General features: G+C 36.1%; 1 protein-coding gene and 1 pseudogene across 1 annotated transcript; both read left to right on the top strand.

The window, feature by feature from the left end:
- The first annotated feature begins 794 nt into the window (after positions 1 to 794).
- Positions 795 to 1,477, top strand: Polr3g-ps1 (RNA polymerase III subunit G, pseudogene 1; annotated as a pseudogene).
- A 7,785-nt stretch (positions 1,478 to 9,262) lies between these two features.
- Vom1r1 (vomeronasal 1 receptor 1) lies at positions 9,263 to 10,233 on the top strand. The gene is given in 1 exon segment (NM_001009514.2): positions 9,263 to 10,233. A coding segment is annotated over 1 exon segment (897 nt). The 5' UTR covers positions 9,263 to 9,336.
- The last annotated feature ends 14,299 nt before the right edge of the window (positions 10,234 to 24,532 follow it).

Genomic DNA, 24,532 nt, shown 5'->3' with positions numbered 1-24,532 from the left:
GAATAGAGAGGCAAAGATTAAAACAGACACAGAAGGAACACCCATTCAGAGCCTGCCCCACATGTGGCCCATGCATATACAGCCATCCAATTAGACAAGATGGATGAAGCAAAGAAGTGCAGGCCGACAGGAGCCGGATGTAGATCTCTCCCGAGAGACACAGCCAGAATACAGCAAACACAGAGGCAAATGCCAGCAGCAAACCACTGAATTGAGAATAGGACCCCCGTTGAAGGAATCAGAGAAAGAACTGGAAGAGCTTGAAGGGGCTCGAGACCCCATATGTGCAACAATGCCAACCAACCAGAGCTTCCAGGGAACTAAGCCACTACCTAAAGACTATACATGGACTGACCCTGGACTCTGACCTCATAGGTAGCAATGAATATCCTAGTAAGAGCACCAGTGGAAGGGGAAGCCCTGGGTCCTGCTAAGACTGAACCCCCAGTGAACTAGATTGTTGGGGGGAGGGCAGCAAGGGGGGGAGGATGGGGAGGGGAACGCCCATAAAGAAGGGGAGGGGGGAGGGGGATGTTTGCCCGGAAACCGGGAAAAGGGAATAACACTCGAAATGTATATAAGAAATACTCAAGTTAATAAAAAAAGAAAGAACTGATCTTATTATTCTGTATGTAATTAAAGTGGTATAAAAGCAGATTGGGGATGTGTGGTGAGGTACGCGCTGTTCAGGAGGTGGAATCTATGGCTCCTTGTTGGCGCAACTGCCAGCTTTTCTGCCACCATCGCTGCACAGTGTGCCCCAGCCTCGAGACTTGCCTTGGTCCATACTGCTCTTATAGCTTCTGATGGCTGGCAATAAAGGAAGAGGCCGTGCTGCCTATACCTTTAATATCGAAGCTGTTGGATTCAGCAGAGGAGAGAAGTTACCTGATGTTGTGTTGAAGCCACCCATGCTATTTCCTGATACAGATTACAAGTCAGTGCCCCTGAAAAAGGAGAAGTCGAGGATGACATGCTGGCCTTGAAACAGGAGTTAAGGGAAACAGTGAAATGATTGCCTTACTTTATCGAAACACCCGAAGAAAAACAAGATGATATTGAAAGGTATAGCAAGCGATGCCTGAAGGTCTATAAAGAAGAATGGGAACCAGATTGGAGAAAACTTCCAAGAGAGATGATGCCAAGAAAGAAGTGCAAAAAAGCAGATCCAAAATCCAAACCGGCCAAAGCCACAAGCAAGGGTACTTCCCTCATGAATTCTGCAGATCTGTTGAAAAAGATTGAGGAACTGGAAAGGAGAGGCGAGGGTGAAAGGTCGGATGAAGAAAACGATGGGAAAGAAATGAGCAAAGAGAAAGAGAAAGATGAGGAGGAGGATGGCGCAGAAGATGTGGAACAGGAAGAGTATGATGAAGAGGAACAAGAGGAGGAGAATGACTACATTAACTCCTACTTCGACAACGGGGATGATTTTGTGGTAGACAGCAAGGACAACATGGACGAAGCCACCTACTAGCCACGAAAGTCTCCAGATATTTTGCACATACAGCTTTGAGCATTTGGATGGACTTGATTTTGGATAAGGATTAAGTGCATATTTTCTGTTGTTCAGTGTTCTCTCTGACAAATTCATATCCAACTCTTCAAATGACGTTGTGTTTACACTCGTGTGACCTTACTCCATTACCTCTGACATATCTCTGATTATGCGATGCAGTTGTGGGGTTCTTTGGCTTTTGTTTGCTCTGGATTTGAATGGTTCTAAAGAGATTTAGCATTATTCGGTCTGCGTGTTCAGTTGAAAAAGGTCACTCTGGCTCACCTGCTGGCCGGTGGTAAAGTGTTACCAGTCATTGTGGATTTCTATTAATACTGCACGTGGGGCACTTTAAAAACAGGCTGACAATGGTGTTTCTTACCAGGTACATTCTGTTTAATCATGCTGTGACCTTGTAAACATATCTGAGTTCTTAACAAAACAGACTTAGGAGATGAGGGTTTTACTGATAGGAAACAGGCTCTCAGCAAACAACAGTGATCTGGATGAAGTTGATTTCAGTTTACATCGCAACCACAACAAAGACTGTCACATGGGTGGAAGGATATCTGGGCTTGGCCTTGGGGACAACTCCAAGTCATACAGTATTCAGTGTGTGAATTAATAATTCTACTGTAATAAGTCTGACATTTTCAACTTGGTGGGCCTATGGGGGAAAAACCCTGAGACATACTGCTTAATTCTGGACTTAACTGGAAATAAGTCCTATAATGGTGTGTGTGTGTGTGTGTGTGTGTGTGTGTGTGTGTGTGTGTGTGAATATGGTGAAGGGCTATGCCCTCACTTGTCTTTCACAAGATTCATAGACTTCAAGTAAATTATATATAATCATGTAAAATGAACTCAGGTCATTTTGAAATTATGATTGATTCTTTTTTTGTTTAACTTACAGGATGACTCCACTGCAGTTTTATATTTTGTGGGAGAAAATTTCCAGAACCTTTCACCTCAAGGGCTTTTTAACATGCCAAAGATTTTCAAGGGAATTCATAGTGTACATCTCAATATTAAAAGTATTTGCCTACAGGACAAAAATCATTTTTCCCAATGGGAAGACTTGTTACTCATTAACCCCTGGCCTGGAAACTGGATCCCTGCTTTTTCTTTCAGGATCAAGATAACTTTGATATTAGCTTAAGTTTGTGTGCCTTAGTTTATCCACTTGTAAACAATTTCCTATAAAACATTATAGGAAAATTTGTAGTGTTTAGACACTAATCAGTATTTACCAAATATGCTGTCTTTTGTGTTACAGAAACAATCATGTCTTAAATTTTATTTTTGCTCTGTAAGAAATTGTACTGTAGAAAGTGAAATAGTTATGAGAACAGTTTCCTGTTGAGCTATAATTTTTCAATCTTGAATCTATAATTAGAAACTGGAGAGATTCCAAAATTGCTCTCTCAGGGAAGGACTCCTTTGAATGGCAATGCCTCCTCAGTACTTCCTGATGGGCATGAGGCCCATCTTGACAGTGTAATGCTGTACTGAATGCATGTGACTTACTGCAGTTCCCAGGAGCTTATAAAAATGTGGTAAGATTCTGAGTAGAAAACAAGTCTTTAAAGCTTTAGTGTGTTGGGAAACTTACATAAAGTTTTTAGTTACGGCAAATGCTGTTATTTGGGAATAAAAAGCACTTTATTCTCTAATATTTGGTACCAGGGCCAAACAAGATACCATTCATAGACACTCTCTGGTTCTGTTTCCTTCCATTATTACAAAACTGCACAGAACTCTTCAAATCTGGTAGCTGCATTGGCGGTGACTTCTTCCCTAGTATCCAGTGTGTCTTCCTGGTGTGTTCCTGCCACCCAGAGGAAGCTTTTGCACAGGATTGACTCTGGAAACCCTGGCATCTCTTTTAAGGGTAACCATCCTCATTTGAAAGATCAGTTTACAATTTTAAACATACTAATTTTGAGAAAAGATGAGATATTACAGGTTGCTTGATTACCATAAATCTTATTTTCTTTAGCTCTGAGTCTATGAAATTACTTTGTAGAGAGTTGGCATCTTAATAGTTAGATAAGAGTACTTACTGGGACTGGTGGTAAAAAATCTTTAACATTATAACAAATAAAACTAGTTGCTATATGTTGATTTTCTGTATTTGTTTACAGACATGAAGTTAAAAAAATAAAATTTTGGCTTTAATGCCAAAAAAAAGCAGATTGGAAAATAAAACATCTCTTTCAACCTCAGAACTGGCTGGAGTCATTTTTTTAAAGTGTTCTTACTGGTATGCCAGGAAGGCATGAATATGTATGGACATGATTAATAGAATGATAATTTGTATATACCAGTATGTTAACATTAAAATAATAGGTTGGTTATCTGGACTTTTATGTCTGTTGAGTCTTAATCTCTCATTTTGTTCTATTACACGCATAAAGGATTTTACTCACTGTATTCCTGTTGCTTACATGGTTTACATTGGATAGAAAAGTCAAGATATGTGGCCAATACAAATAAAAATAAATACAGAACTTCCATTCTCAGCAGCAGCAAGAATGGAAGAAATCCTGTGCACATCAACACAGTTGAAGTACTAGAAAATGGAGATACCTCAAGAGTGTTGTCAGGTACTACTACCCATATTTTACTGACCAGGTCCCTCTCTTGACCCACATCCCATGGTCTCTAGTTATGTCTCATTGCGTAAGTTTCAAAAAAATCCAAAATTATTGGTATAAACTTTGTAACATGAGTGCAAAACATGAATATGAGAAGAGGACATTTAATAAGTAAACTGTATAAGGAAAGAAACGTGGGCTTGTAAAGAGATGATGCTGCTTAAGAAGGATGAAAAAAGGATGAAGGTTTGAGACTATAACATGTGAAGGATGGTGAGCATGGTGAGTTAGAAGAAATCCGAATAATTTTCAAGGGCTACTGAGCCCTTGAAAACACTGTTCACAGTCAGTTATTAACATCATAAAAAAGTAGAAGTGCCTTCAGTTCGTGTACCATGGGATTATATAGTGTTTGGAGAAGCATTCAATTCAAAGGGCTCAGATATTTCAACTGAGGCAGTTATAAGAAAAGGGCGAAGCAACAAAAATAATGATGCCTGGGTTCCTGGATATGCTGAACAAAGATGCACTACAGGAATACGACAGTGGGAGAATGCCTAGTTGGAATTAAACAGAAATGATCACCCTAGCTGCATATAAGGCAGGGATGATGAGTGTGTTTTAACTTCTAAATATCACAGGTATTGAGAAATGGGAAATTGGGCTCATTGCTATGTCAGAATACCTCTTTCAAAAAATCATGACCTGCTGCCTAGCTCTATTTGTGAAAATTGTCAAAAAGGATACGAGAAGTTCAATCATACAGCAGCTCTTGATTATCTCTACTAGCCACTTGATCTTGATTCTTGGTATTGTTGGGGTAACAATCAAAACTTTTTTAGAACATTTAAGAACTCAAATTCAGTTATTTTGCATCCTGTTTTAAAAAGGATGAAATATTTTCTAGTACAGATTCTTATTTCCATCTTACTGATAATGATTATCTATCCCTGAATTCCTGACAAGCTTCTCTTTGTTCAATTTTACACCTCTAAAATGAGACATCCCTCAAACCTGAAAATTAAAATATATGTATAAGTGTATGTGTATCCTTATACATACTTATAAAATATATGTATAAGTGCATGCGTATCTTGTGTTTGTGTGATTATTTGTGTTTCTTCTCTTTTCTCTCTCTCTCTCTCTCTCTCTCTCTCTCTCTCTCTGTGTGTGTGTGTGTGTGTGTGTGTGTGTGTGTGTGTAAGAACAAACCAAAAGAAAGATGGAGTCTAATGAGAATCCCAGGTTTCATTGTACATCTTCCCTACATCAAACACTGATGTCCCTAGCAGGTTCCCTCTGTCAGCCTTCAGTAATCATGAAATCTTATGATATTCTCCAAGCACTTTGCCTCTTTTGAGACACTCATAACAATGAGAAATCATCTTAAGCAAATTGAAATACCCAGAAAGTCTCAGGACAGTTATAGGTTCACAAAGCAAGTGTTGTCATTGCCGGGTGATGTGACAAAAAGATTACAATTATGAGGGCGATAAAATCACATGCTCTGATCCTTTATCTGAATCTTACTTTCCCTTCCTCTCTCATAGTGCTGCAGTTTCTGTAGCTTCACACCAAGCTGAAGGTTCTACTGAGAAAAGGAGTGAGGTATGCAATTTTTACTGAGTCTGGGAAGCAGAGAAAAAAAATGATAGTTTGGGGAATTGCTCAAGTTTAAAGAAAGGATTCTAGGGTGAAAACATATAGACAAATCTCATCTAAATGAGAAGAAAACTTTATGAGGTATAAGTAGACTTGCTAAAATGAACAGTGTAACTCACTAGCTGCTAAATTCTGACTTCCAAATATTGTGTGTTAAAATCTTTTCTGACACTGACTTTTAGTAAATCATCCCAGATCAAATTTATATTACATCAAAGGTACTTAGATAGCATTGTAATTATGGCATTTTTTTTGTTTTTAGTCCCCTTATTCTACATGAATTGTATACTAATTTTAAATATGAACATCATAATTTCTTATATAAGATCTTCATATTTCTTCTGAAGAATGAAATGAAATAACAGCTATCTAGTTTTGGAAAACTTTTTGTAAGTTGAGCCAGCTTAGCTAGTAAAATCAGATGGCTCTCCGTCTTGAACCTAAATAATACAGTATATATTTGCACATGATTAATTGGTACATTAAAACATGTGTATATATAAATGCAAATTGTATATGATATACCATAATATGTGTGTATATTCACATCTATACAATATACATTATACATACATATGTATGTTATACATATCATAGGTAATTATATGACAGATTTCATATTTTATATATTATATGTTCCTATATTTTTGCATATATAATTGAAAAAGGGAAATCTTACTAACTTTATTATAATGAAATAATTATAAGTTTTTAAAGAATACATGACAGCACACTAGTTATTTTTTTAGTTGAGATTTTAAGAAAAGAAGTTATCAACTAAATTTTCTGCCCACTCCAGTAATAACAATGTTTGCCATAGTCTGATTTCACATAATCCTTTTCATGTTTTATAGCAGATTATATGTTTTGAACAAGGTTCTTAAAAATAATCCTGCACTTGTCTTCATTTAAGTTATACCATCACTGCTTTTTGTTTTCATGAAACCGTAAGTATTTGATGTAAAACTACCTATTGAGTCGGCATTAACTTATCAAATCAAACTTAGATATAGGTAATTTCTGTTGATTTAACCTGAATAAAAACTGTATTTTTACAAGATGACATGAATTTAAGTTGCAGTGAAAATAAACTGAATATCAGTTAAATATTTCAAAACTTAGCTGACATAGCATCACTGAATACACAATTTTGTGACTGTTCAAGCAGCCGGGTGGGTCATGTTGTTATTTCTTAAGTCTCAAAACTGCACAGAATTACCATTTGAATACAGGCAATCATCTACAAAATCTTCTCTCTGGTTTTACAAATGGTGAGAAATGTACTTGCATATATACAGTGATTATTGCTAGCTGTCTTTGTAGTTTTCAATTCAATTTAGGGTGTATCTTAAAAAGTAGTAAAGTATTCATTTTTGAGATTTTTAAAAAAAATAAGTTGATGTTATTATTGTGACCACACTGTGTGTTCCTACTCAGAGCAAAGTCTGGGGCCTCTGGAAAAAAATGCAAGTTATTGGAATCTGGTAGAGAGACATAGGGATTCAGAAATGGGAATGGTCCAAATGATTCAGTGTGAAGATGGAATTATAGATATTTACTTGAGGATTAAATCCTTATACTTAATTTTAAAATACTGGTTGCATTCTACTGCCATATCCCTGATTTCAAAGTGTCTCCAATCTCGTGCTTGCTCTTCTCTTGGGTTGTTTTTCAGTAACTATTATTGCAAACTCTACACTCACAGATATGCCATGGCAGATTCTACTAAAGCAAATTCCTGAGCATGTGTTCAAGTAACTCAGTCACCTAAGTACTCTAGGTGGTTAGAATTTATGAAGGTTCCAGGTAGTTCATGCTTAAATTTCTTTCTGTAATTACTTGATATCATGTCAAATGCTTTCCTATGCTTGATGTAATTATCTGAAGGAGCACTGAAACACAATAAATTACAAAGAATATTGCGGACAGTGTTTGAGGTAATATCACAATGTTTTTACAAACTATATTGTCATTGATATTATGAATCTTTCAAAGTTAGTGTTCATAATCTGGTCCTGTGAATACTGTTTATTAATCCTACAAAGGTATTCCTGCCTACTACGTATGCATTGCATTTACAGAACCCTTGTACCAAGCCATATTATATTTTTAGTTATATGAGGTAAAAATTATTCACTGTAATTCACAAATGAAATATAGCTTAGTGTAAAGCACACACATGAAAGAACAGAATATCATCTATGGTAGTAATTATAGGAATCCATAGGCTGTTGTATTGAGATTTTAGAAATGTCTTGGAAAGAGCTAGCCATTAATTATTTACACTGAAATACTACCAAAATTCCTAAACTTTACAAAAAAGAAAGAGAATATTGACAATGTTATTTGTTACACTGCTCTGTGTTTTTTGAAGGTGGTGAGTGTTCATGAATTCATAGGTTCATATATATTTTAATCTTTAATAAGTATGATAAATACATATTTAAGATGTGCTTTGATGAATGCAGAAATAAAAAATAAACACTTTTATGGGTAGACTATTTGATGTGTTTTATTTTTTGCTAGCCTTCATCTTTCAACAACAAGGTCCCAAGAACCTCACTGTGTTTCAACTTGGGCAGTGCATTTCTAATGGATATGTAAAGAGGTTTCTTATTAGAGACCACAGCTGGTTGTTAGCTGCAACCTTGGACTTTGAAAATACTATTAGAATAATGAGTTTTCACAGATATGTTTATATCTATTCTATTAAATATTTCAGTCACGTAAACCTATCAAAGTTTCATTATCCATATCTATAAGAACTGTTATCTCCAATGTTATTTTAATTATATTTATACTATATCACAACTATACTAAACCATGTATCTATTAAGATCATCAGACATTCTTTCCCTGTATTTGCTTCATTAATTTTTTTTTAGTTTGAGTCACCTACTTTAATTAAATTGTCACTTGGTATAAGTTTACACAGAAAATGCATCTTGTGGCTCTCCACCACACTCTGAACCTAAGAGATCATTCATGTTTCATTATGTATGAGCTTTTAATAAATTTGATGAGCATTACTTCTCAGCATAACTTATTTGAAATTTTAACGTATACTTATGGTTATTATCCTCGACCCCTAATAGTAAATATATTTTATAAGATTACATATCTACCTTGTTGTATAACATGTACAATTTTATGTCTTTTATACCACGTGAGAACTGCATGAATTTCTTTCTTATTTCTTTCCTCGAGTATGACTTTTAAACAGCACTTAAATCTAAAATTGTAGAACACAACAATTAGTCCCTTCGAATTTACTAGCCATTGGCTCTTACAGTGGGAAGGTGTGTTCTTTATTTATGATAACTTTTCTACCAAATATGTTGGAAGCTCTCTTTTTAAATGTGTTCATTTATAGGCATCAATCATTTGATTACATGTTATTAATGATGAAATACATTTGCTTTGAAACAGAGTCTTGATGTGCTGCACACCATGGCTTTATGAATTTGAGCACATATGGTTCTTGCTCACATATGTCCTTCCTAGAAATCTTCAATACATGCTTTGGTTCACAAATGTGATTGTTTCTATAATTTAAAGGAGAAACTACTAAATGACAGAATGGAAACCAGGAACATGGCAATAGGAATCATTCTCTTAGTACAGAGTATACTTGGAATTTTCGGAAACTTTTCTCTTCTTTTCTACTATCTAATTCTTTACTACAAGGAATGTACATTAAAGATTGTAGACATGATTTTTACACATGTGTTCATATCTAACTCTTTGATAATTCTCTCCAAAGGAATTGCCCAGATAATGGGAGCCTTTGGTTGGAACCAGTTCTTCAATGATGTTGGATGCAAACATATTTTATATTTTCAAAGGCTTGGCAGGAGCATGTCCATCAGCACCACCTGTCTCTTGAGTGTCTTTCAGGCAATTACCATCAGCCCCAGAAATTTCTACTGTAAGGAAATTAAAATTAAAACTCCAAAGTTTATGGGACTGTTAATTTCACTCTGCTGGATCCTGTTCCTGCTAATAAATATGTTTTTTCCTCTGTACACATCTACCAAAAAGAATAGCAAAAATAGGACACAAAAGAGAGGTTATGAATTCTGCCTCTCTCTAAGTCGTGACAAAATCATAGATTTAATGTACACAGCATTTTGGGTGTTCCCTGAAGTTTTATTTTCTGTGCTCATTGTATGTTCCAGCACCTTCATGATTGTCACACTTTATGGGCACAAGAAGAGGGTTCAACGGATTCTCAGCACACATGCTTTCCAAAGAATGTCCCCTGAAAACAGAGCCACACAGACAATCCTGGTCTTGGTTTGCACCTTTTTAGCTTTTTATACTCTCTCTTCCATTTTACAAGGTTATATTGCACTTTCACAAAACCCCAGTTGGTGGATAATGAATATCACATCCATCATTTCTATGTGTTTTCCTACATTAGGTCCATTTGTGATGAGCCATCATTCCATGTTTTCCAGATTTTGCTTTACCTAGCTAAGAAATATAATAATAATAATAATAATAATAATAATAATAATAATAATAATAATAATAATAATAAATGCTATACAATTTTTTTGTTGGTGAACTTAGATTGAGTCACTTGTGTCTTTCAAGATATCATGGAGGTCATGTAATAATATGTGGAGAGATTATTTCAAAATTATTATAATTTCACTGCAGAATTGATCCATATTTTCCTTATAGTCTATAGTCAAAGGATTTTCACCAATAATATGTTATAAGTATAGACTGTATTTCATTCAGTGGGCCTATGATCCTATTATACTGTGGATGATTCCTTCTGATGTATTTGCCCAGTTATTTCATTTGACAGTTCATTTGTAAAGTTAGTCTTGTTCTTTGTGGAAACCAGTGTTCATGCATGTTTTGTTTCCCTAATAGATAGTGTATAACTTTCCAGAGCAATGAGTATAAAACACTATACCTAAGCCTTGCAAGTACCTTTTTGATATCCTCATATTTTATCACTCATAATTTTTCAGATATATCTATTCATGAAGATAATATGTGTCAGTATAAACAAGACTCATGCTAGTTCAAGTCAAATAATATTCCAACAATGTGGTGGGGAGGGAGCTAACATTCATGATTTCCAAAGACTAAAGGAAATCCTAGTAGTATTTGATAGCAGCTGGGGAAAGTATAGATTCACTTTGCTGTAACTGTGTGAGTCAGTATTAGACTTCACACATTCACTGTTATATACTAGAACTAAGAATACTTAAGCAGTACAAGGAGACCTTGATGGATTTTAAAATGTAATAACTTGAAGGAGTGAGTAGATCTGAGGAAATTTGGAAATAAGGATGACTATGAACAAGATATAGTGTGTGCAATTCTCAATAAATAGATAAAAATATGAAATAAAACTATGTTAAGGCTCATGATCAGCATGCAATTTATGCCTTGTTTACAATATTAGAATCAAGAGTACAAAATTTAAATTTTCTTCTGAGACACAGGGCAGTATTTTAAATGTGATCTTATGGGGTTGGGGATTTAGCTCAGTGGTAGAGCGCTTGCCTAGGAAGCTCAAGGCCCTGGGTTCGGTCCCCAGCTCTGAAAAAAAAAGAACCAAAAAAAGATTTTAAATGTGATCTTATTTAATATCTAAATGCATTCTAATACTTCCTATACAGTACAGTAAAGAATATGTTTTTCTATTCCCAATGTGAAATGGCAACCTGGTAAGGAAACACTGGATAAAAACAATACAGTAACTAAGCAGGGTATTACCAAAGACTGCATCTCCTTAATTATTATCTGGGACTTTGATTTAAAGGCTTAGAAAACTACACAAACCAATTTATATATGTAACATTAGGTCTACTCCCTATATCTGATTCAGATTTCTCAGTATCCAAACAATCTTTCATTTCTAATTTCCTATTTCTGCACTGAAATCTAGCTTCCAATTCAATAGCTATATGGGATGACTTCTTATGGCTTTCCAGATGCTATAATATACACTGCATATACCCTGTGGCTCTATAAAATCTATGGAATATTTAGTGAATCACTTGTTCTCCATTTGACAACCTTCCAAATGTAACACTACATGTGATATAAGGCCACATAAGTCATACAGCTTGAAATGCACCCTTACGAACACCAACTATATGGCATCATGGTGGGTGTTTTATTCTGTGATGTGCTTACAAACAGGAACCTAGCATGGCTTCCTTCTGTGAGGCCCAACAAGCAACTGAAAGAGTCAGAGGCACATACTTACCACCAACCAATGGACAGAAGCTGGGAAACCCTGTGGTTGAATTAGGGAAAAGCTGAAAGAAGCTGAGGAAGATGGTGACCCCCGTAAGAAGACCAGCAGTATTAACGAATCTGCACCCCTGATATCTCTCAGACACTAAACCACAAGCCAGGGAGCTGATATTAGGCCCCCAACACTTATACAGCAGGGGACTGCCAAGTCTTGCCTCAGTGAGAGAAGATGCACCTTATCATTGAAAGGCTTGAGGCCCCAGAAAGTGGAGAGGTATGGTGGGGTAGAGGTTGTTGGGAACATCCTCTTGGAGAAGGGTGGTAGGAATGGGATGAGGAATGGTCACAGGGTGGACTGGGAGGGGAATGATGATTTAAGTGTGCAAAAGATTATAGACTAATAAAAAAGCCATTAACAGTCAGCACCTCAAGCTTTCTTTTTTACAAACAGTAACTTGGTAGGGACTTGCCCTGAGAATATTACCCCAATTTCAACTGAGCATCAGGATATTTCCTTTCAAGGTCACTAATCTTTTTAGTAAATGTAGCATTTCTTTTTTCCTATACCTTGGTTTTCATGTATCTCTCGTACATCTTTTCTTTCCAAACAATATATTTTACAATAATTCCTGCCTTAACTGCCATTTTCACTCTCAATCAGAATAAAAGTTAGCAGACAATGATATACCAACTTAAAATTCCTTGGGCCAAATATCTTAATCCTTTATTCCTAAAGTCCATCTCATAAAAAATATTCAGGATTTGGCAGAAAATTGCCATAAACCTTGCACCTATCAAAAAAATGATGTTTTTAATCCTAATCCATTTATTGAGATATATATTCTATACTCAATAGCCTGACCATACTATGGCTCCTAACAATTTATTTATTTATTTATTTATTTATTCATTCATTAATTCATTCATTCATTCATTCCTTTCTTTCTCTTTCTTTTCTTTCTTCCTTCCTTCTGTTCTTTTTTCTTTTTCTTTGTATCACCATCTCTCTCCTTTTGTATCTTAGTTTCTTTCATTTTTTTCTTTTTTCTATTTTTTATATGCCAAATGATGCCTCATTATGGTGCCTCATCACAGTTTCCCTCTCCTCATACTACCTTCTGCTCTCCTCTGGGAGTATACACATGCACCTAGTTTTCTACTTTCCCTGCCATATCAATTTTCTTTAGGAGTATGGCAATATTCTTCCACTGAAGCCAGAAAAGACAGCCATATAGGAAATTTGATCCCAACAGTCTCTTACAGCTTTAGTAGGGATAGCCACTTCTCGAGTTGTTGTGGTTTACACCCACATGAAAACTGAGCTGTTTGTCTGCTACATATGTGTAGGGGTCCTCGTTGAAGCAGGTTTATGATCTTTGACGGGTGGCCTAGATTCTGCGAGCTCCCCCAGGTGTCCAGGTTATTTGACTCTATTGGTCTTCTTGTGGAGTACCTATCCTCTTCAAGGCCTTCAATCTTTCTACCAACTATTCCACCTTCAATCTTTCTACCAACTATTCCATAAGAATTCCAGTACTTTGTCTAATGTTTGGCTATTATTATCTACATCTGTTTCTTTTAGCTTCTGGTGAGAGCTGGTCACAGAAGAGTTAAGCTAAGTCCCTGTCTCACTCAGGATGATAAAAGTGAATTTTATAACAGTTACTGCTATACTCCCTACATAATTTTGAAACACAAGCTCCAATAATGGGCATCTACTTTTCTCTCAGCATAATGGTCTTCCAGATTACAAGCACATTAGCTCATTAAGATCTGCTCTCTTCACACAAATCCCATGGGGAGAGAGCTGAACTCCCAGAAGGGCAGGCAATCCTGAGATCTCAGGGGACACCACTACTTCTACTCATATCCTGGCCCAAGAGTAACCTGCATAGTGGCATCTGCATACAGGAATATAGGAGTAGTCAATGGCAGGAACCTGCTGGTTTCTGCCTGCTGCCAGAACATAACTGAATAGGGTCCTCAGCTCCACGCACCCAAATCCTGGACTGTCACAAGTGCAGACAATCCTGAGAACTCAGAGGACACAACTACTTTCTGCGTACATTTCTGAACCAAGAGAAAACTGCCTAGTGCCATCCATGCCCTCTGGACACAGGGAACTAGGAGTGGTCAGGGGCAGGACTCTTCAGGTTTTTGCCTGTGCTGAGAGCTGAAAGGCAGTCGCAAGGAGCATCTATACACGTGAAAGCAGAGATAAGACCAACTCTTTTGTGCCAAGCAAACCACCTGGAGGCTTCAGGTCACACAGACACAGGAGCAGCTCTCTGTCCCCAGATCCAGCTGAAAAAAAAAAGGAGTGCTGACACACAGTCCTATGGGAGGATATAGTCACTATCAGAGAGAGCAAGACAGGTTAACACCAGAGACAACCTGATGGCAAGAGGCAAGCACAGGAACCTAAGCAACAGAAACCAAGACTACTTGGCAACATTAGAAAGCAGTTGTCCCACCAATGCAAATGCTGGATATACAAACACAACAGAAAAGCAAGATTGGAATTAAAAATCACATTTTATCAGGAACAGTAAAACCATCTAAACAATCCCATAACTCATAATCAAATAGAAGTAGGAAATAAAAGTCTCCCAACCATGAAGAGCCTGGGACCAGAAGGTTTTAGTGCAGAATTCTATCAGACCTTCATAGAAGACCGCATACCAATACTGTCCAAACTATTTAACAAAAAAGAAACAGACAGAGCACTACTCAATTCTTTCTATGAAGCCAGAATTACACTTATACCTAAATCTCACAAAGACCCAACAAAGAAAGAATACCTAAGACCAATTTCTCTTATTAATATTTAATCAAAAATCCTCAATAAAATTCTCAAAAAAATCCAAGAATACATCAGAACAGTCTTCCATCATGATCTAGTAGGCAGGAATGAAGGAATAGTTTAATTCATCAATTTAATCCATGATAAAAAGAAACTCAAAGGAAAAAAAGAAACATTTCATTAGATGCTGGAAAGCATTTGACAAAATTCAACACCCCTTCATGATAAAAGTCCTGGAAAAATCAGGAATTCAAGGCCCATACAAAAACATTGTAAAAGCAAAATACAGCAAACCAGTAGCCAACATTAAACTAAATGAAGAGAAACTTGAAGCAACCCCAGTAAAATCAGGGACTAGGCAAGACTGCCCACTATTTCCCTACTTACTCAATATAGTGCTCAAAATCCTAGCAGAGCAATCAGACAAGAAAAGGTCAAATGGATGCAAACTGGAAAGGAAGAAGCCAAAATACTACTATTTACAGGTGATATGATAGTATACTTAAGTGAACCCAAGAATTCCACCAGAGAACTACAAAGACTGATAAACAGCTTCAGCAAAGTGGCTGGGTATAAAATTAACTCAAACAAATCAGCAGCCATCCTCCACTCAAATGATAAAACGGATGAGAAAGAAATTAGGGAAAAGACAGTCTTCAAAATAGTCACAAATAACATAAAATACCTTGGTGTGACTCTAACCAAGCAAATGAATCATCTGTATGACAAGAAGTTCAAGTCTCTGAAAAAAGAAATTGAAGCAAATCTCAAAAGATGGAAAGTTCTCCCATTCTCACGGATTACCAGGATTAATATAGAAAAAAAATGGCCACTTTGCCAAAAGTAATCTACAGATTCAATGCACTCCCCATCAAAATTCCAACTCAATTCTTTATGGAGTTAGAAAGAGCAATTTGCAAATTCATTTGGAATAACAGAAAACCCAGGTTAGCAAAAACTATACTCAACAATAAAAAACTTCTGTGGGAATCATGATCCCTGACTTCAAGCAGTATTATATAGAAATAGTGATAAAAACTGTATGGTATTGGTACAGCGACCGGCAGGAAGATCTTTGAAATAGAATTGAAGACCCAGAAACACACCTATGGTTACTTGATCTTTAAAAGAGGAGGGAAAAACATCCCATGGAAAAAAAGATAGACTTCTCAACAAATGCTGGTTCAACTTTTAGTCAGCATGTGGAAGAATGCAAATCAATTCATACTTATCACACTGTAAAAAGCTTAAGTCCAACTTTATCAAGGACCTTCACATCAATCCAGATTCACTTGAACTAATAGAAGAAAATTGGGGGGGGGGGAACAGTCTCAAACAAATGGACACTGGGGAAATTTTCCTGAACAAAACACCATTGACGTATGCTCTACGATCAAGAATTGACGAATGGGACCTCATAAAATAGCAAAACAAAGGCAAATGACACTGTAATTAGAACAAAATGGCAATCAACAGATTGGTAAAGATCTTTACCAATCCTAAATCTGATCGAGAGCTAATATCCAACATATACAAAGAACACAGGAACTTAGGCTTTATAGTTTTATGAGTTCCCATTTGCTGATTCTTAATCTTGGCTTCATAGAAAGAATTTGTTAGTACTCTGTCTGTATCCTTATAGACTGTTTATCATGGTTGGGAAGTAGAGCAGAAAACAAGAGCCATGGAATCAGAAATAATATGTGGAATATACATGTCTTCAGAAATAGCAGGAAGGTTGACACACGTTTACAAGGTTGTCAATATCAAGTCCCTCTTCAATGCAAACCTTTCTCCATCAAGATTGCCTCTCTAAACACCATGAATCAATGGGCAACTCTAACTTTTTTTAAGGCTGATGTTTAATGATGGTTCTTAAATGTGTTAAACTCACTTTTATCTCACCAACTACCAGAGTTAGTGAAAAAAATGTGAGAAGTGGACCTGTTTAAAATAGTTCTTTTGAGCAACTCTCATCTGTGTTTAGATATTGACAGTTCAGTTTGCACATCAATAAATACCTCTTGATTCACTCACAAATACTTCAAAAATATTCCAACAGTCCAGTTCAGTAGAGTTTCGACAATAAACATAAGTCGACAGCAGTGAAACTACCAAACAGACACAGCCAGAACTCAACCTCACAAGTCAACAGGAATGATCAGGGCCAACATGAATGCCCAGAAAAGTTCTTGGCTGTGCCTCTCTCAGCAGAATAAATATCAATGAAGACATATGACTAACAAACTTTACAGAGATAAACAGGGAAACTTCAGTCTCTGTCACTGTCTGTGAAATTTTTATAGTCCCTACAAAAATCAGGTGTCCTTGATGGGTCTTGTCTCAAAACATGCCTAGGATTAACACGTAGGTCTGTCTCAGGTGATATCTCTCTGCCAACCATTCTGAGTCCAAAAGAGCAAGAAAAACCTAAACTATACCACCAGAAGATATTTGGTGCCTCTCTTTATATAAAGTCCTCAAAAATGGAGTTAAACCACACAGTGTAAGCCAGACCAATACCTGTTTTATTAATGGATAATCCTTCATTACTTGTTCTTTTACATCTTTGTTTAACAGAACAGCCTTTTACCTGTGTTTGCTCCAACCAAACATTCCTTTACAAGTCTGCCTTAGCTTTTCACATATGTTTGCTTCAACCAAATACTACTTCATATGTTTAATCCAACAAAACACCCTCCATCACAACTGACTTTGCAAAGATTCTGTAATTTTTCACTTTAGGCAACAGGTGATTGTTTTTGTTTTTTGTTTTCTTGTTGTTGATGATTTTATTTTTCTGCCAGTGGTGATATTGGTTCAGGCCAGAACAATTTTCTATGTTTGCAATTTATTTAATTTAATTCTTGAAATTCAGAGAGTTCTGGGAATGGAACACACAGTTGAATCAAAAAGTTAGATGTCTGCCATGGATTATATTGCTTCAGTGACTCTGACATATTTAAATACTCAAAGAAATATTCTTCTTGACTAGAATGTAAATATTAATTTGCTATATTATCCACTATCTGTATCTTACTAATGATAAAACATTAATGTTCACAATATTTTTCATCAAGCTTAATTGTGGATACTCTAGGATCACTAAAGGAATTTATATTAAAAGTGCAGCATATTATATCTTCTATTTAAAGAATACAATTGATTGCTTTTGGGAAAGATAGATATTTGTTTGTATATTCTTCAGTGAATAGGGTCTTGTTCAGAGATATTGTCAGTTCCATGGTGATATTTGTAACTCTTTCAAGCATATTTCCTTATCATTATGCATTGTAATTTGTAGGCTGTTTTAAGAGGACAACAATGATTTTTGATGTAAATCATTAAAATGGACAATTCAGTAGCTATTCCTGAATTTCTGAGTGGCTATAATTGGCCTAATGTGATTCAAATGGGCAGTGCTAGAATCTGAAAATTAATGACAGACTGAACTTTCTAAAGAATAATTAAGAGAATGATTAAGTAGAATAAGTCACAGAAACCTCTTTGTAAAATTTTTACACGCATACATCAGTGTGCTTGGTATATTCTGAAATGGTTATCCATCAGGAATCATAAGAATATAAGTGTAGCTGCTTCAAGCACTCTTTAGATTGTTTCTTTGGAGACACTCACATGAATTTAATGATAAGCTTAGGTAGATCGACATCAAAAAAGTACCTGAAAATTTATTGGCTCCCAAAACAAATGTCATTGCAGCTGCAGATGTAAATTATACTGAAGATTATGAGGGAGATGATGTCATAGACATTGACCTTTATCTCATAGTTAATTGCCTCCCTCTGCCTAATGTTATTTTAGAAATTTCAGAACATAATGAAGTGTACGTTGAGCCAAAATTTTGAAACTGCTAATGATTCAGGTGAGAAGTGTGTACTTGGTGTGGGAAGAAATTCATCTAAGAAGGGAATTCTGGAGTAAGGATTTACATGGAAAAATTGATTCAGAATATGAAAACACATACATTGCGAATTTGAACTTTAGATTTTATGACTATCTTGCACTTTATTCAAAAAATCCTTATTCATTACACGTTTGATTTCATTAAGAAATGTAATAAATGTAAGCATTTAAATATCAATTAATAATAATATAATTTGTCTCTTTTATTTGTATATGTTTATTTGCCTCCCTGTGGTCCTATGGTCAGATAAAAAAGTGTTCATGGACATAGTATGGGTGTCTATGTCTGTGTCTGTGTGTGTGTGTGTTTGCGTGTATATATGTGTGTGTGTGTGTGTGTGTGTGTGTGTGTGTGTGTGTGTTCACAGGACAACTTCCTATTTTCTTTTGACAGATTTTATATCTGAATAATATTATTATAAGGATTTTTTGATATCCTTATTGCTATGGACCTTTCTCAATATTCTACGCTGAACTGTCTGGGAGATCTATGGCTCTTCTATAATTTCGGTTCTAGTGCTTGGGTGAAAAATATGTGTTTCTACAGGCATCATTTTTTCTGACTTGTAGAGGGTCAACTCAGGCCATAACATGTCCAAGTCAAGGAATTCACCAACTTAACCATTGTTTTAACCTATAAATATATTAATTTCTAGTCTATATTTATTGAAAATATTAGTTTTTCCATGTAATTTCTAAGAATCCAACCCAGGGATCAAGAAACTGAGTCACAACGATTACAGAAAGTTATAGTACAATTCACATTATATTTAAAGAGCCTTCATAAAGTCTATCAAAAGAAATAAAAATATGAAATTTTCTATTACCCTTTTCACAATTGTGCATCATATTATTAAAATAATATATGGCCATGGTATTGTACCATGTTTATTACTTGAACATTCATTCATATCTATGTTAATCATAAAAAACACAATCACTGTTGATCCATACTGTATTTTTCATAAGTGCTATCATAATGTATAAACAATTACATTTTCATTGTACCTGATTGTTATACATTTTCTTTTCATTTACAGTGCTGTGGAGAACCGTATAATCAGCTGAGGCTCTATCCTCTTGAAGAGTATGTGAGGATGTCTAAAGTTATAAGATATAAATAACATAAGAATTCTCTGATGGATAAACAATTAAAGTAGAATTATTGATATTAAATTGTATATATGTTCTATTAAACACAATTTATAAAGATAAATATTTTTGTTAAATATGATGACCATTTTCTGTGTTGGAGAAGAAAGTTTCATCTTTAACCCCTAATATAGAAGAATAAAAACCACTTGCTGAAATTTTTATAGCCCAATTAACTAAAGCAAGGAATTTATCAAAGTAAACTTTTGTTTTAATTTTCTGTACATATGCTGTGCTGTCATAGGGTGGGAAATTGAGGGGTTTGAGCTTAGCCTTGAACATGAGGTAGATAGGGGGCTTCCAAATGAGGAGTATTGCCAGAAAAATAGGTGGCATTACAGCACAATATATGAAATCTTAATCATAATAACCTCCTTAAACAAATACATAATTTCAAGGTTATCATAAAGCAGTCATAGCAATTTTTGAAAGAAAATGAGAGTTTCAAGATAGTTATAACTTTTTGAAACAAAGATATGGTTATCATTTCCTGGAATAGGCAGAATAAAATTATTTGTTGTTAAAGCTACAAGCGGGGTATAGGCCAGTCCTTGAAAAAAATGGAAATTTAATAATAAACAAAAATAAACTTAGGCTTTACAATAAGATCATTTTGAAGACTAAGTTAGATGTAGACTAATTTGGCATTCCTGATTTGTCTTATATACCCATTTAAAATTTTTGATAGAGTGTTGAAATTTTTAAATGAGAAGTGATAAAAATGTGTAATGCACAAAAGGAGGCGTGGCTTATGTATAAATTATGACTGTTTGAAAAGACTCAGAGGAATGTATTTTTTAATCGTGGTATAAAAATTGTTATTATATGCAGGTATTTTGTTCATTTGCCAAGGACATTTCTTTGTGTACAATATTCCATCAATTTGTTGAGAGCAAATGGTGATGTGTTTCCTTCCTTCTGAAATTAAGATGCCTTTGTTAGGGTCCATAAATGGTAGAATACTAGCCAACACTGAGGAGGGCATTAGAAAAAAAAAGGGTTTTGTCAGAAGCATCTGATTTTCTATTTCATCTGAAGAGACTGAGAATACTTACATCAGCTACACTGGTTTACATCAGCTTTTACTAAGGTTCTTTTTTTAAGGTTAGGAAGCCTGACTGGAGCTGGCACAGTGTAGAACATTTTTGGAGAAATTAGCTGATTTCTAAGTTGATTTTACCACTGGATGGAATTTGTTCAAGACATAAACTAGGGCTAGACATTAAAGTTAAACAACTTAAAAACAAAATCCTTATAATTGGGAGCTTCCCACACAAGAATAAAGGATAAACAGTTGATTGTCCAAGTATTAATCTGCCATCCACTTGAACTTTGGTAACTAGATCCAAGTTTTGTGACTTGTTTTACTCCCTGAAGTTTATATTACCATATTTTTGAATCTGCATTGAAATTTGGGATGTACCAAAAACATCTTTGAAGTATCTGTAAATTAGCTAGAATATATTCATAGCTTTTAGGCATAGAAATACTATGGTTTAGGTGTAAAAACCAGAACATTCTTTTCATTTTGTCTAGGGGGATGGACATATAATTTGAGAAGAGATGATTTTAGCATGATGAGAAGCATCTACGAATTTATATTTAAAGACTGCCATGGAAAATTTAAACTACTTAGTGTTTGACTAACCGAAGAGAAGTATTATTTCAGTGCTAATCAAAAGGCTTGTCAGGATTCCATTGAAGGATGTTAAAACTCTGAAATATTAAATCTTAGCTTACAGTAATTTGGATTTGTAAAGTTTAAATGCTTTTTTTAGAACTTTATAATTTATAGAAACATTACATTTTAGGAGTCCACTTATTTTAACACTACACATATAATAGTGGTTGCTGGTTACAAATTTAAGTTACTGTAGGCTTATGGCAGTCTTTAATGGGTTTTCGTATATTAAACCAATCTTGCATCTCTCGGATGAATCCTACTTGATTGTAGTGAATGATGGTTTTGATGTGTTTGTGGATTTGGTTTGTGGGAAATTTATTGAGGACTTTTGCATTAATATTCATAAGCAAGACTGGTCTGAAGTTCTCTTTCGTGGTAGGGTCCTGCTCTTGATTTAACTCTGTTACATGGTATCTGTCTAGAAAACCATCCACTTCATGCAGATTCTCCAGTTTCATTGAGTGAATAGGTTATGTAGTAGGATCTGATGATTTTTTTTATTTCCTACATTTCTATTTTTATGTCTTTGTTTTCATTTCTGATTTTATTAATTTGGATACTACCTCTGAGCCCTTTAGTTAGTTTGGCTAGGGGTTTATCTGTCTTGTTGATTTTCTCAAAGGACCAGCTTCTCTTTTGGCTGGTTCTTTGTATTGTTCTCCGTGTTTCTATTTGGTTGATTTCAGCCCTGAATTTGACGATTTGCTGCCTTCTACTCCTCTTGGGTGAGATTGCCTTTTTTTTTCTAGAGCTCTCTAGCGTAATGTTAAGTTACTAGTATAAGATCTCTCCAGTGACTCTACCAATGCACTTACTGCTTTGAATTTTTCTCCTAGCACTGCATTCATTGTGTCGTATAGATTTGGGTATGATGTGTGAACATTTCCATTAAATTCCAAGAAGTCTTTAATTTCTTTCTTTATTTCATCCTTGACCAAAATATTTCTTTTTTTTTATTTTTTTTATTAACTTGAGTATTTCTTATATACATTTCAAGTGTTATTCCCTTTCCCGGTATCCGGGCAAACATCCCCCTCCCCCCTCCCCTTCTTATGGGTGCTCCCCTCCCAACCCTCCCCCCATTGCCGCCCTCCCCCAACAGTCTAGTTCACTGGGGGTTCAGTCTTAGCAGGACCCAGGGCTTCCCCTTCCACTGGTGCTCTTACTAGGATATTCATTGCTACCTATGAGGTCAGAGTCCAGGGTCAGTCCATGTATAGTCTTTAGGTAGTGGCTTAGTCCCTGGAAGCTCTGGTTGCTTGGCATTGTTGTACATATCTTAACAGTGATGAACAGGCCGAGGAGCGGTAGGACCCCTGCGCATGAGACACCGCCGGAACCTGAAGGAACAGACTGGATAAACAGTTCTCTGCACCCAAATCCCGTGGGAGGGAGAGCTAAACCTTCAGAGAGGCAGACACGCCTGGGAAACCAGAAGAGACTGCACGCTGCACACATTACTGATTCCAGAAGAAAACACCAAACGCCATCTGGAACCCTGGTGCACTGAAGCTCCTGGAAACGGCGGTGCAGATCTTCCTGGTTGCTGCCGCCGCAGAGAGCTCGTGGGCAGCACCCCGTGAGCAAACTTGAGCCTTGGGACCACAGGTAAGACCAACTTTTCTGCTACAAGTGACCAGCCTGGTGAACTCAAGACACAGGCCCACAGGAACAGCTGAAGACCTGTAGAGAAGAAAAACTACACGCCCGAAAGCAGAACAGTCTGTCCACATAACAGGCTGAAAGAAAACAGGAAAACAGGTCTACAGAACTCCTGACACACAGGCTTATAGGACAGTCTACCACTGTCAGAAATAGCAGAACAACGCAACACTAGAGATAATCTGATGGCGAGAGGCAAGCACAGGAACCCAAGCAACAGAAACCAAGACTACATGGCACAATCGGAACCCAATTCTCCCATCAAAACAAACATGGAAAATCCAAACACACCAGAAAAGCAAGATCTAGTTTCAAAATCATATTTGATCATGATGCTGGAGGACTTCAAGAAAGACGTGAAGAACTCCCTTAGAGAACAAGTAGAAGCCTACAGAGAGGAATCACAAAAATCCCTGAAAGAATTCCAGGAAATCATAAATAAACAAGTAGAAGCCCATAGAGAGGAGTCACAAAAATCCCTGAAAGAATTCCAGGAAATCATAAATAAACAAGTAGAAGCCCATAGAGAGGAGTCACAAAAATCCCTGAAAGAATTCAAGGAAAACACAATCAAACGGCTGAAGGAATTAAAAATGGAAACAGAAGCAATCAAGAAAGAACACATGGAAACAACCCTGGATATAGAAAGCCAAAAGAAGAGACAAGGAGCTGTAGATACGATCTTCACGAACAGAATACAAGAGATTGAAGAGAGAATCTCAGGAGCAGAAGATTCCATAGAAATCATTGACTCAACTGTCAAAGATAATGTAAAGCACAAAAAGCTACTGGTCCAAAACATACAGGAAATCCAGGACTCAGTGAGAAGATCAAACCTAAGGATAATAGGTATAGAAGAGAGTGAAGACTCCCAGCACAAAGGACCAGTAAATATCTTCAACAAAATCATAGAAGAAAACTTCCCTAACCTAAAAAAAGAGATACCCAAAGGCATACAAGAAGCCTACAGAACTCCAAATAGATTGGACCAGAAAAGAAACACCTCCCGTCACATAATAGTCAAAACACCAAATGCACAAAATAAAGAAAGAATATTAAAAGCAGTAAGGGAAAAAGGTCAAGTAACATATAAAGGCGGACCTATCAGAATCACACCAGACTTTTCTCCAGAAAATATGAAGGCCAGAAGATCCTGGACTGATGTCATACAGACCCTAAGAGAAAACAAATGCCAGCCCAGGTTACTGTATCCTGCAAAAATCTCAATTAACATAGATGGAGAAACCAAGATATTCCATGACAAAACCAAATTTACACAATGTCTTTCTACAAATCCAGCACTACAAAGGATAATAAATGGT

This window comes from Rattus norvegicus, chromosome 1 (assembly GCF_021556685.1).
Source record: "Rattus norvegicus strain SHRSP/BbbUtx chromosome 1, alternate assembly SHRSP_T2T, whole genome shotgun sequence".
Classification (NCBI taxonomy): Eukaryota; Metazoa; Chordata; class Mammalia; order Rodentia; family Muridae; genus Rattus; species Rattus norvegicus.
Note: the sequence above shows the minus strand (reverse complement) of the source record. Positions and strands in the feature narration are given on the sequence as shown.